Raw genomic sequence first — 15,187 nt, forward strand, 5'->3', positions numbered from 1 at the left:
CTTAACGTGGCTTGTTCCCCAGCTGTCTCACCTAGCCGAATCAGACCCCGGTCCGACCACCGAGGGCAGGCTAGTCGGGATCACGCTGATTAAGATATTCCAAGACGGTAGGGCTCTATTCCATCCCGGATGAGCCCAAACGTCATCAAAGTCTAACACGGTACAGTGCCGGTCTATCAGGATTATAGGACCGGAGATGGACCTAGTCCCTCTTTCCTCGGTCTTCAGACCTGAACACCGCCCTAATAGACAACGAATTGCAGGGCCTCTGGTTCACCCAAACGATAGTGGAGACGGACCCGCTCTCCCCGGGTTTCCCCAACAACGTCTTCCTGGTCAGGAAAGGAGGGCGGTTATCGCCCGGTAGTAACTTGAGAAATCTCTCGTAATTACCGTATACAGTGACGACATTCTGCGACACAAAGGGTGAGGTTGATCATCTACTTGGACGACCTACTCTTAATGGCTTGTACCCCTCGCCTGGCGAACGAACACGCCTCCGGGACAGTCCCCCATAGATCACGGGGAATCTATCCTCTCCCCATCTCAGGAGGTAGAGTTTTAGGGTTCTTGGTGGACACCAACCTAGTGCTCCTTCGGCTACCCATGACCACTTGGCCGCCATCTGCACGAGGTCAGTATCGTGCTGGGCTAACGACGGGTATCCTTACGCGGACTGGCTCGCCTGGTCGGCCTGTTTCTGGCGTTAATCCAGGCCATTTGTCCAGCTTCTTTTCACTATCAAGACCTTCAGAGTCTCAGTCCCTACGTCTTTGCCAGGGGCTTCACTGTGCAGACGTCGTCACTCTGGACACGGAAGCCATAATTGAACTACGGTGGTGGCTACGTCAGGTCGACAGACGGCACGGCAGGTCCACCTGCAACTCCACGGCGGATTCATCTTGGAATAGGTTGCCAACCACCTCGGTTGGGGTACTCGATGCGGTCCCTCGTCCACAGGAGGGGCGTGGCCCACAGCGGAGTCTCTGCTGCACGTTCACACGTGGAAATCCTGACGACCGCCTTGCCATCAGGACTCTAATGCCACACACGTCCACCTACGGTGTGTTCTTGCGTATGGACACCGTATCCGCGGTCCAGTACGACCTTCGCTTGGGGGGTCCTTGACCCAAAATCCTAACGGATATAGCAAGATCTCTGACATTTCTGCCTGGAACGCGACATCGTTCCAGCTGCGAAATGTACCCCAGGCACTTCCGCTATGGTGTTAGATTGGAATTCTCGTTACCCGCCCAATTCCATCGACTGACGACTGCACCGGTCAGTGTTCCTGGCCCTTGCTCCCTTATGGGATCCTTTCTCTCCCCAGTCTGTACGGGGATCTGCACCCTCTATTCACGACGCACGTCCTACTTCTCTTCGCATGGTTGGGTTTTCGGGGTGTCGGTCACGGACAGCGACCATTTTCTTTTATAACGGGGGTTCCACTTGCCTTCATCTAGGCCTTGGGACTAGATATACATTTCGATCATCCGGAGGACTCTGGGTTAGTTGGTGATCAACGACAAGTTAACCTCATGAAGGCGTTCGTCTGAGATGACCAACTACCTGGTGGACTCGTTTGAGTCCGGGAGGTCCTATAGCTCCCCTGCGCCTTCCGCGCTGCGAACTCGGACTACCGCTCCCTTGTAGACTTACTACCGGTGGGATAACACCCATGGTGTACCGACTTAGTAAGCGTTAAGTTTCAACGCCCATCACACCCAGGGTATCAACGCTCTTGGGAGGTGATCAGTGGTCCTGACCATGCGCCAGGACTGGGGGGACAATCTCACTCTGTCGGAGGTTGTCGTTTGAGCTACTGCCCCCTCGTGTCTAATTCGGTCAGACGCATATGGGGTGTCACGACGTTGGCCATTCCAGGCGTCGGATCCCGCCTCGGAGAGTCGGGGTTTTTCCGTTGTGCGTAGGACAGCGGCGGGACTTCATCGGTTTTTTCTACCCGTTCTTCCCCGCACATCGTACTCCGTTGTCTACGGATTTCTTAGTCCTTCACGGTCCCACTGCGATCTTCGCATCTCTTCCTACTCCTCATTCCTACGCTAAACCTCCGTTTCCGGTTTCCTCAGCTACGCTAGCCAGAGGGGTACGATCAATCATGGAAATGGCAGGGTCTTACGTAACCCCGTTGGGCGCCCACCCCTCCAGAGGAGCGGTGGCTCCTAGGTCATCACCCCGGGCGGCTCCCTATAGGATTTACGGCTAGCGGCGGACTGGTAACCACGATTGCTTTCCGCCAATTCTGCTTGGATCGGAGGAACACATATCTATATCAATTTTGTAGTTGTTTCATTTGTTATCATCTATATATGCATTGTTATAGCTTTGAACTTGCATAAGATATGAGCCTCCTGTCTGAGGTATAATTCGAGATTTTCCTAGCTTATGACGGAAAATATTGATTATATGAAGACAGGAGGCGAGTATCTTCCCTCCCGACCCAACCCTGTCACGAGGTTGTCTCTCTCTCTCGTTCTAGAACCACACACCCTGCAAGTCGGAGGCTGGTACGCCCCGGCAGTTCGTTTTCACTAACCCCGTCGGGATTGCTGTTCCGTTTCGATCCATGGGTTTAGTTCACCGCAGATGGAGGCTCCTACTACGTTCCAGATCCGGAGTTGGGATGCCGTTGACTGAATCTGTTGGTCCATGTTCCTGAAGACGACTGACCGGTCGGCTCCGAATGGTTTTGGTTTTCCTATAGTCCCCGTTGGGATGAAGTTGGTCCGTGTTGGCCTTGTCCTTTCGTTTCCTCCAGATTCAGATGTTGTGTTCCGGTCGGAAGGTTCCCGGCAGCCGCGGAGATGTCTAATTGGACTTTCGGTTCCTGTTTACACTAATTTGCATGAAGAAAGAGGAATAGGTTACCTCAGACAGTCCCTTATATAGATTACGGTCTGGGAGGGGCTACGCTGGCCCAGGGACTGCTGGGAAGGGTAGTTCTTTGAATTTTTTCTTTTAAGTTACAATAAATGTTTACTGTATTTCTGCTATGGGCATTATTAAAGAAAGATAATGCATAAGATACTCGCCTCCTGTCTTCATATAATCAATATTTTCCGTCATAAGCTAGGAAAATCTCGAATTACATGCCTGCTCTTATCTTCTATCAGGTAAGGAGATTGGATTGGCACTGTGGTGGGTGTGCTTTAATTACACACTGAAGCTGGTGCAGGGATTTCATCTTTCTTTTCTCTCTGAAAGACTGTTTGTTAGTTTTTTATCTTAGCCCAGCATGTGGACTTTTATCTTACTGTATTTGCTAAATCAAACAAATTGTGCTGGCTGTTTTTAGTTTAAATAGTATTATTAATATTGCACAGTAGAGCAGATACCGTATATGCTTTTTTTTTACTATAACAACTGCAAACCTACCAAGACATGGCTTTCCACCTAAACTGACAGGCTGGGCAAGGAGAGCATTAATCATAGAAGCAAAGAGGCCCATGGTAACTCTGGAGAAGCTGGAGAGATCCACAGCTTAGGTGGGAGAATCTGTCCCCCGGACAACTATTCGTCGTGCACTCCACAAATCTGGCCTTTATGGAAGAGTGGCAAGAAGAAAGTCATTGTTGAAAGAAAGCCATAAGAAGTCCCATTTGCAGTTTGCGAGAAGCCACATAGGGGAAACCGCAAACATGTGGAAGAAGGTGCTCTGGTCAGATGAGACCAAAATTTTACTTTCTGGCTTAAAAGCAAAAGGCTATGTGTGGCAGAAAACAAACACTACACATCACCTAGACACACCATCCCCACTGTGAAACATGGTGGTGGCAGCATCATGTTGCGGGGATGCCTTTCTTCAGCAGGGACAGGGAAGCTGGTCATATTTAGTGGGACAATAGATGGAGCCAAATACAGGGCAATTATAGAAGAAAAACCTGCAAAGGACTTGAGACCGGGGCAGAGGTTCACATTCCGGCAGGACAATGACCCTAAACATACAGCCTGAGCTACATTGGAGTGGTTTAGATCAAAGCAGTTCAGGGGTTAGAATGGGCCAGTTAAAGTCCAGACCTAAATCTAAGGCTCCATTCACACCTCAGCGTAGGTGATCTGCCGCGTATTGCGGCGACATCAAATAGGCGTTTTGTCCCGCGATTTGCGGCGGCAAAACGCGACGTTTTAAACATTGTTTTTTGCAGGAGGGGTGATTTTTTACATGGTCGGCTATGCCCGAACGCCGAAGCCACCCGAAAAAAAGGGTCCGGGACTTCTTTTGAGCTTCAGGCGTCTCGGCGTTGAGATGTGAACCATCTCCATAGCCGACCATGTAAAATCACCCCTCCAGCGTATTAGGGGCGGCTGCGGCGTTGCGCTTCAGGCGTATATACGCCTAGGTGTGAATGCAGCCTAAGACCCCTTTCACACAGAGTTTTTCAGGCAGTACAGCGCTAAAAATAGCGCTGCTATACTGCCTGAAAAACTCCTTCACTGCCTACTTAATGTGAAAGCCTGAGGGCTTTCACACTGGGGCGATGCGCTGGCAGGAGAGAAAAAAAATCTCCTGTCAGCAGCATCTTTGGAGCGGTGAGAGGAGCGGCATGTATACCGCTCCTTCCCATTTAAAACAATAGGAAACTGTGGCAGAGGCGCATTGCGGGTGGTATTAACCCTTTATCGGCCGCTAGCGGGGGTTAATACCGCACCGCTAGCGGCCGATTCCCTGCGGCTATCCCGGCGGTATAGCGCCTCTATTTTTAGCGGCGCTATACCGCCACCGCAGCTCCCGCTCCAATGTGAAAGGGGCCTTAGTGAGAATTTGGAGCAAGACTTCTGTTCACAGACACTCTCCATCCAATCTGACAGAGCTTAAGCTACTTTGCAAAGAATGGGCACAGATTTCATTCTCTACATGTACAAAGCTGGTAGAGACATCCCCAAAAAGATTTGCAGCGGTAATTGCAAAAAAAGGCAGTTCTACAAAGTATTTACTCGGGGGGGGGGGGCTGAATACAAATGTACACCACACTTTTTAAAGATTTGTAAAAAATTTGGAAAACCATTTATCATTTTCCTTCCACTTCACAATTCTGTGCCACTTTGTGTTGGTCCATCACATAAAATTTCAATAAATAACAACATTTACGTTTTTGGTTGTAACATGACAAAATGTGGAAAATTCCAAGGGGTATGAATACTTTAAGGCACTGTTTATATTACAAAATCAACTAATGTAGTCTAAGAAGCCAGGTACAAAATGTCTGCCACCTTTTTGTTTTATTAAATGCCCATAAAGGAGTCTTTAAAACTAAAAGAATGTTTTGAAATACATTTTCAGTATGAATTCTTTCAAAAAGATCTTAAAAACAGTTATACAAACGAAAGTCTGTTATTTTACTTAAAATATAGAAATTAACCAATAATGCTCGATGGGAAACTGAAAACAAATTCTTCTTAAATTGAAGAAAAATATATACATATAAGACAGCATCCACAGGATGTCACTCGTCATTGTTCTGCTCTTCTCTACCAAGCTCTATCTGTTCCACATCATCTTCAGAATCAGAATCACTGTCTGATAAGTGATCCCCTTCATCTTGAGTAATGGAAACCTCTGTTGGGGCCTCACCAGTTTCATCAATAGGCACTGCTCCTTTACGCTGAGGTAAAACACTGAAGAATGCTTCCTTCCAATCTTTCTTCTCCAGATATGCAAGTATGATCTCAAATACTAAAATAAGAACACATTGGTAAGCAAGAACCAAAAAGGTAAATTTATAGTCAATTACTAGACGAATTGTTTGCACAGTTATCAGTGATCGTAAATGAGAGGAAGAAAACTGGATAGCCGCACTCCAAATCACTTAAAATAAGTGGTCTTTTATTTTCAACTGTACATGCAGTCACTGCAACCCACAACACACAGTATGGCCGACGCGTTTCGCACTTACAATGAGTGCTTAGTCATGGCTAGAGAAGGTTCACACTAAAATGACATATATACTAAAACACACAATCATGTGAAAACAGGTCCGCCTATGGCAGTACAAAATCAATTAAATAATTAGACCCTAAATCAAAACCAGCTGGAGGGGGTTAAGCCTCCCTCAGAATTAACTCTTCAAAACAATGTAAAATGCACATTATATATATATATATATATATATGAATGAATGAATGAATGAAAAAATTTATATAGCGCGGCACATGCGAACTGAATCGCCTCTGGGCGCTTGTTGTTTGTGTCTCATGCCTATCAGAAAAGCAGGGTTTTGATCTGCCTTCTGAAGGACAGGTGGTTTTGCTCCAACCGAATGCTGGTTGGTAAAGCATTCCAAAGCCTGGGGCCCTGGAAAGCAAACCTTCTTTCTCCTTTGGACTTGTATTTGGTTTTAGGAACCTTGACCAGATTTTGGTCGGTGGATCGCAGAATGCGGTTGCAATTGTGCGGTTTGATCTTGTCGCATAGATATCTAGGAGCCTTCCCATGGATGCACTTATGTGTCAGGCAGAGTGCTTTAAATGCAATTCTGTCTTTCACTGGCAACCAGTGAAGGGATCTCAATGAAGGTGAGATTGATTCCCAAGATTTTTTCCCAGTCACCAGTCTGGCGGCCGTATTCTGTACGACTTGAAGACGAGCGATTTGGTACTTGGGGAGCCCGAGGTAAAGGGCATTTGCATAGTCCAGTCTGGAATTCACGATTGTTCCCACCACGACTGCTACGTCTTCTTTGGGGATAAATGGAATCAGTCTGCGTAGTAGGCGCATCAAATGGTGCGCCCCGCTGACTACTGACCCTATTTGTGCGTCCATTGTCATGAAGGTGTCAAACGTGACTCCCAGACTTTTGACTTTGGAGCTAGGGGAGATGATTTGTCCCAGGATGGGAGATGGTGTCCAGTTTGTTGTCGGTTGTTTCTTCCAACTGGCATCGAAGATAAAGAGTTCAGTTTTAGCGCTATTGAGTTTGAGATAACTCTTAGTCATCCAGTTTTCTATTGAAGAGAGACATTTCTCTAATCTGAGATGATGATCCTTTTTATGGCAGATGCGAAAATACAACTGCGTGTCGTCTGCATAAGAGTGATAGAGTAGTTCTTGGCTACCGATAATATCAAAGAGAGGACGAAGATAGATATTAAACAGCACCGGTGATAGGGGGGATCCTTGGGGGACCCCACATGGCACCGTGCGTTTTTCTGAGGTGAAGGATCCCAGTTTCACTGTTTGTGATCGGTTTCCGAGAAAAGAGGAGAACCATGGTAAGGCATCTTCTGAGACTCCGGCGACTTCTGTTAGTCGTCTCAGTAGCAATTTATGGTCTACTGTGTCAAAAGCTGCGCTTAGGTCCAGCAGAACCAGGAGACACGATTCTCCTTCGTCTGCGGCCTCGAGCGCATCGTCCCATATTTTCAGTAAGGCCGTTTCTGTACCGTGTCCGGGACGGAACCCGGATTGAAATGGATCGAGTAGGTTGTGGGTGTCCAGATGCTGTTGCAGCTGATTTACCACCACTTTCTCCATTATCTTGGACAGAGCATTTAGACCTGTTATGGGACGGCGGTGAGTTGGGTCCATAGGATCCAAATTAGGTTTTTTCAAGATCGGCAGGATTGTGCCCTCTTTCAGCAGGGAAGGCACTATGCCTTCCTTAAATGACTGATTTATAAGCTGCGTGATCGGAGGCGCCAGGATGTCGGCACATTCCTTCAGTAGCTTGGTGGGAATGATGTCATTGGGTGCTGTGCTGTTGCGCAGTGCACCAATGAATTTTTTTGTGGTATCGATGGAGATGGGTTCCAAAGTGAACTTAGTTGATTGTAGAGGCGTTCCGTCGGTGTATTGATTGAAGAGGGGGCTGAGTGGAGTATTGTTTTGCCGAATACTTACCCGAATTTTTTCAATTTTGTTGATGAAGAAATCCGATAGTTCATTGCAGAACTCTTGGGTGTCTGAAGTGGGAACTTCAAGACATCCCGGATTCATGGTCTGGGTGACCATCCTGAAGAGTTCGCGTGGGCGATTCCTTGCGCTGTTAATTACCATAGAAAAGTGCAGTTTTTTGGCTTTGAAAATTTCCTTGTGATATCGTGTTGTTACTGCTTTGTAGAAGTTGAGGCGGTCTTCTGAAGGACTTCTTTTCCAGGCGGCTTCCGCCCTTCTGCGCTCTTGCTTCAATAGCGACAGCTGGTTATTGAACCAGCTGGACTTTTTTGCCCGGCTGCGGAGTTTGCGCTTTGGTGCTGCTAAGTCGGCTGACTGTAGCAGAGCTGCATTTATGGCATCCAAAGTATCTGAGGCTGCTAGCTGAGGAGGAATAGCCCCAATTCGGTTTCCCAGGGTAGATCTGAAGAGTTCCGAGTGGAGCTTCTTCTGAGATCTAGCCCAGTGTGTTGTCACCGGCTTGGGTACTTTCATGACTAGTGAAGTTCTGGGAATTATGAAGCTAATTGCATGGTGGTCTGTCCATGGCAAAGGTTCATTTCCCAAAATGTTTATTTTCAGATTTTGTCTGAAAATTAGGTCGAGTGTGTGACCTGAGGCATGCGTGGGACCGCATACAAGTTGCTGAAGTCCTAATCCTTCCAGGTGGTCGATGCAGGCCTCCGCGATGGGATCCTGTGAGGAGTTGGCCCACAAATTGAAATCCCCGAGCAGCAAAAGATGATTGCTGTTAAGGGAGTAAGTGGAAATGAACTCCGTTAATGCTGGAATCAACTGCGATTTGGGCCCAGGGGGCCTGTAGCAGAGGAGAATGTGAACGGTCTCCTGAGAGTGAGCTTGAAGTTGAAGCGTAAGGGTTTCCATAAAAGGTAGAGGATTTTGAAGGACCGGTTTAGTGATTGCAATATGCGACTTATGAATCACCGCCAGGCCTCCTCCTCTTTGCCCTATTCTATTTTCCGTTAGGATGCGATAATTTTCTGGCACCAATTCTCCGAGAATGGTGTTGCAGTCGTCTGACAGCCAACTTTCTGTAATGAAGAGGCAGTCTAGATCGTTTTGTAGTAAGAAATCATGGATTTCTGAGCGGTGTTTAACTGCCGATCTAGTGTTAAGCAACGCACATGATATGTGCTTGAGCTGTGTGATATATATATATATATATATATAAACACCTGTGATTGTCCACATACCTTTATAAAATCTTCATTAAACCTCAGTTCATGTATGTTATGACCTGAGGTTTACAGACATAGATGCGCTCAATGAATGTAACAAACAATTATTTATACCCAGCCTAATATTTCTGTGCAGCTCCAAACCAATACATGTATAGTCTAAATAGTGATGGTGATGCTAGTAAAGCTAGTACATTGATGCATGTTATATTATGTTGGAACGTGGAAATTAAACGAGTTATAAAGTAAATATACTTAGTGGTGCTGTCCTTGCAGAAAATGACCATATGAAAATGACCAAAATGACTGCGTGAAGGGGTTAACCTTAATCTTCCAAATGTGATATATTCCCAATAAAGTGTCTAGTTTCAACTGACATACATATAAACATGTACCTAATGTATAAACCTAGTGTAGTATGGAGGGAATTAGACGTGCATGTTCATTTTATGAAAATAATAAAGTGTGACTTATATCTAGATTAGATAAGTGAAATAATAAAACTGAAACCATACTGGCAACTATAAATATGCAAACGAGAGGTGTTTTGGATATTCCATCTTAACTGTAGACAGCCTCATGGACTCAATTTTGATTGGGATGTTTCCCATTTCCATGATTGAACACCCCCCTGTGTTTGGCACACTTACCCCCCCTTTTCCTTTCTTTTATTACCCAGGGAATACATTTTCCCCTTTTTTCTTTTTTATGTATATTCATACATGTTCTTCCGATCTTGACCACTGATCGTATTCTGCTCAATCTCCATTAATCCATTGATCCACCCACATGGTGTTAAATTTACCATGTTTGAGGTGCATACTAGCCCACAATCGGGTGGACTTTATTATAGGTCCGTATACATTTTTTTATCTTTACATATCATCTCGACCAAGTTCTCCCTCCGATTCAATCTGTTCGGAGGAGAGGGTTCTGCGTGGTGGGTTCGCCGGGTTACTGCACGAGGAGTACATTCATGGTCATTTTAATGTTTGCGGTTGGACGTAGGAAAATAATTTTGAATTGCTTTAACCATATTGTTTGGGGCTTTACATGAGCTTTCTTTTACAAAAACTGCTCATAGCTCTAGAGTCCATTCATTGCCTTCAGGCCTCTCCCGCCCATGTTACCACCGCCATCTGGGACATATCATTTAGTCCTATATTCAATAAGTACCATGCATGTATTCCGTTCGAACTATCAGCATCTTTGTCTGATACTCTGTGTACATTTACCTGAAGGACACCCCCACTCTACGGTTCCAGTGGCGTTTCATTTTGAAACCCACATTATAGAACACAACACCCATCGTAGATCCCGTACATATAGGGGTCTTTGTTCTCCCTCACTGCACACTCTATAGGAACACCTTTTTCCAACTTTACATCCTCTCCACCCCTCCTTTTTCGGAGGTAGCCTAACACTCGTCCCATAAACACATATGTTGCTTTACACAACTTTGGGATATACCTCTTCTCTCTCTTTTTTAGTTGTGGACCCACCCATAGCCTTGCTTTCATTTTAGTGCAGCCCTTAAATCGGGTCATAGTATAGGAGATCATACATGCACCCGTCCAGTTTAGTTTTTCTATAGTCTTCATAGTCTGATCAGTTGGTCAATTATACGTATGCATTTCTGTGTTAATATTGCTGTATTACACAAATGACATTATTAACACCATTGAACAAAATAAATATGATTACGAATCACGGTAATAGACCACAGACTTTCACACTAGATCACCGTTTTCATAAATGACGGGTTCACCACTAAAATTTGCACTATGGTCACATAGGTCTCTTTGAACCCTTCTAAGTAATTTCTATTACATCGGGACCTTGCATATTTATAGTTACCAGTATGGTTTCAGTTTTATTATTTCACTTATCTAATCTAGATATGTCGCACTTTATTTATTTATTATTTTCATAAAATTAACATGCACGTCTAATTCCCTCCATACTACACTAGGTTTATACATTAGGTACATGTTTATATGTATGTCAGTTGAAACTAGACACTTTATTGGGAATATATCACATTTGGAAGATTAAGGTTAACCCCTTCACGCAGTCATTTTGGTCATTTTCATATGGTCATTTTCTGCAAGGACAGCACCACTAAGTATATTTACTTTATAACTCGTTTAATTTCCACGTTCCAACATAATATAACATGCATCAATGTACTAGCTTTACTAGCATCACCATCACTATTTAGACTATACATGTATTGGTTTGGAGCTGCACAGAAATATTAGGCTGGGTATAAATAATTGTTTGTTACATTCATTGAGCGCATCTATGTCTGTAAACCTCAGGTCATAACATACATGAACTGAGGTTTAATGAAGATTTTATAAAGGTATGTGGACAATCACAGGTGTTTCTATATATATTTATGTGCATTTTACATTGTTTTGTTTTGAAGAGTTAATTCTGAGGGAGGCTTAACCCCCTCCAGCTGGTTTTGATTTAGGGTCTAATTATTTAATTGATTTTGTACTGCCATAGGCGGACCTGTTTTCACATGATTGTGTGTTTTAGTATATATGTCATTTTAGTGTGAACCTTCTCTAGCCATGACTAAGCACTCATTGTAAGTGCGAAACGCGTCGGCCATACTGTGTGTTGTGGGTTGCAGTGACTGCATGTACAGTTGAAAATAAAAGACCACTTATTTTAAGTGATTTGGAGTGCGGCTATCCAGTTTTCTTCCTCTCATTTGCTATCATCAGCACTGCCAGCACCTTGATGGTTCAACAACCCTTGACTACCAACGAGGCTCACCTGGAGCGGTGAGAAATCTATCTATCAATCTATCTATCGGTGATCGTAGGACTCCAATTACATCAGAATAAAATACATCTCTTTAGACTCCAAACTTTTTAAACAAAAGTGCCAGTTAACTGTCCTTCAGATTTTAGGGGGGCCGGGAGTAGAAAATGTCCCAGGAATTGTGCCCCATCATTGGTGTTAGTGAATAAAAAGGGAGAGAAAATGATGGCATCCTGCCCTTGGATCGCAGTTTGGAGATCCCTGCTTTAGACATATTGATATAGCACACTTATTGTACTGTGCACAATGTCCAATTGGCCAGAGAAAGTTCTGTTTAATTGCCAGTAAATATTTGTTCAGATTAAAAAAAAAAAAAAAAAAAAAAGTATTTAATATATATTAATAAGATTATGAAAAAAGATTTAGTGTGGCCTCTATTAGAAGACAAAACTGCAACAATTTACTTAGGCACAGTGCCACATAGCATGTCAGACCATGACAAGTCAGCATGTTTTACTTTTTATTAATTTTATGATGCAGTGCACGGTTCCTAAATGTGTCACCTTGTGATTGCAATCATCCCCATCCCCTGACTTGTATGCACTCTAGTTCTGCATTAAGGCCCAGATTCACAGAGATCGGCAGATCTCTGTGTGGGCGTAACGTATCTCATTTACGTTACGCCGCCGCAAGTTTTTCAGGCAAGTGCTTTATTCACAAAGCACTTGCGTGTAAAGTTGCAGCGGCGTAACGTAAATCACCCGGCGGAATTCAAATTTGGCGGGTAGGGGGCGTGTGTCATTTAAATGATGCGCGTCCCCGCGCCCAACGACCTGCGCATGCGCCGTCTCTAAAATATCCCAGCGTGCATTGCTCTAAATGACGTCGCAGGGACGTCATTGGTTTTGACGTGGACGTAAATTACGTCCAGCACCATTCACGGACAACTTACGCAAACAACGTAATTTTATAAATTTTCGGCGCGGGAACGACAGCCATACTTAACATTGACTGCGCCTCATAGACCCAGGGGCAACTTTACGCCGGGAAAAGCCTAACGTAAACGTCGTAACTTTACTGCGCCGGCTGCGCATACGTTCGGAAATTCGCGTATCTAGCCAATTTGCATACTCAACGGGGTAATCGACGGAAGCGCCACCTAGCGGGCAACAAAAAAAAATTGCAGTTAAGATCTGCCGGCGTAAGAGACTTACGCCTGTCGGATCTACTGAATATCTATGCGTAACTGATTCTTTGAATCAGTCGCATAGATACGACGGCGCAAGGCAGAGATACGACGGCGTATCTGGAGATGCGCCGTCGTATCTCTTTTGTGAATCTGGGCCTAAGTGTCTGTGCTCTGATAGAAACTGAAGCGGGCCATACTATACAATTTTATTGCCACCCCCATCAAATCATTCTCTGCAGCTATTATCTTTTGTACCACCCCCCCTTTTAGAATGTAAGCTCTACGAGCAGGGCCCTCTTTTGCCTTCTGTATTGAACTGTACTGTAATTGTGCTGTCCCCCCTGTACATTGTAAAGTACTGCGTATACTGTTGGCGCTATATAAATTGTATAATAATAATAATAATAATAATAATAATAATAATAATAATGTACAACTTTCCTTTAGATTTACCAAAACCATATAATATAATATGAGGTCAAACCTAAACACTTTCAAATTGTATGCAATCAGGCAGGCACTTTTACTACATAGTTGTAGATAAATCTAAAGGAAATTGAACAACAAAAATTGTATAATGTGAATCCAGGTTAAGATTTGACTCCTTCAGCTGCGTAGGCTGAACGGAAATCCATGGTTTCCCCCATCCAAGCTATAAAGCATGCATAAAGGAAACTCCCCTGCCAACTATTGTCTTCTGACAACTAGCACTTGAGGCTGTCAGAATACCAAAACAGTTGCTGCATCCGATTGAATACAGCCTCTGTTCAGCCAAACAAATTTTCCACCTGCCTCCTTCAGATTTTGGATAGAAAAATGTCGGGTGGGAGGGTGCCGACAGGGCCACCCACGATTTGGATTTTGGCCAGGTCATCAGGACCCGTCTGAAATGTTCACAATGTATGGGCAACTTTACACGTTAACTGCTTTTGATGGACAAACTTTTCAAAACTTCCGTGTGAAAGCTTAGGAGTTTAAAGCATGCATTACCAGATGTAGCAGGCAATCATCACAGAAGGGGGAAGTGGCCAAAGGTGAGCTAGGAGGCCTTCCAATTCAAATGTTTAACAAGTTAAAATGAGCTTTTACACAACAGTGCTGATATCTGCACATGTAATGTTTTGGGGAGGGAACAGAAAAAGTAGACTGTACAAACAGGCATATTTCATAGGTAGAGCAATGTCTTTGGGGAATACAAGATGCAGACAGCTTCTTGGGCCTCCCAATGTTGTGTTTTTACTTTAACTCCATCAGCTTTAAACACCACGCTATGAAAATCCAGGTTTAATGGGTTGCTGGTCACGGACTACAACACTGTTTGCGTAAAAAAATGTTTAGGTCAGCTTAACCTTTTTAAATATCTCACCACAGTAACACTGTTAGCAGTGCTGGCCCAAGACATTGTGCTGCCTGGGACCAAGAATGAAATGCTGCCCCCCCAGAAAAAAAATCACGCCAACCAAAAGGCCCCCACATTCATTATTTTATATCATGATAACTAAAGGGGACCCGTCATGGCTCTATACATGTATAAAGCAGTATAAAGAGGACCTGTCATTGCTCTATACATGTATATAGAGGACCTGTCATTTACTCTTTACATGTAAAGGAATATCAAGAGGACCTGTCATGGCTCTATAAATGTATATAGGACTATAAAGAGTACTTGACATGGCTCTATACATGTATAAAGGAGTATAACGAGGGCCTGTCATGGCTCTATAGATGTATAAAGAGAACCTGTCATGGCTCTATACATGTATAAAGAAGTATAAATAGGACCTGTCATGGCTCTATACATGTATATAGAGGACCTGTCGAGACTTTACATGTAAAGGAATATAAAGAGGACCTGCCATGGCTCTATGGATCAGTAGGCTGCCCCCCTAAAAGTGCTGCCTGGTACCCATGGTACCACCCGGTCCCATCATAGGGCCGGCCCTGACTGTTAGCAAGCATCCAGCAAACTGTTTGGCTAATCAATATTATGTGATGTAAGCAGATGCTGAAGTCTTTACAAGTACATGGAATTACTTGAGCCCTCTAAGGAGAGGTTTATGATAGAGTTTTTTCATTGCCTGCGAAAGCATACATTTGCTGACCAGACCAGATAAATGTTTCCTTTGGTGG

The 15,187-nt window shown here is 44.3% G+C and overlaps 1 protein-coding gene across 3 annotated transcripts in view; it reads right to left on the reverse strand.

Moving 5' to 3' along the window:
* Positions 1–5,210: 5,210 nt before the first annotated feature.
* TRMT10A (tRNA methyltransferase 10A) overlaps positions 5,211–15,187 on the reverse strand; it is a 37,470-nt gene continuing 27,493 nt past the window's right edge. For all 3 annotated transcript variants that reach the window (XM_040328451.1, XM_040328443.1, XM_040328461.1), the window contains exon 8: positions 5,211–5,695. In XM_040328451.1, coding sequence (XP_040184385.1) covers positions 5,466–5,695 — 230 coding nt within the window. In that variant the 3' untranslated portion in view covers positions 5,211–5,465. The remainder of the gene's footprint in view (positions 5,696–15,187) is intronic.

This window comes from Rana temporaria, chromosome 1, assembly GCF_905171775.1.
Source record: "Rana temporaria chromosome 1, aRanTem1.1, whole genome shotgun sequence".
Classification (NCBI taxonomy): Eukaryota; Metazoa; Chordata; class Amphibia; order Anura; family Ranidae; genus Rana; species Rana temporaria.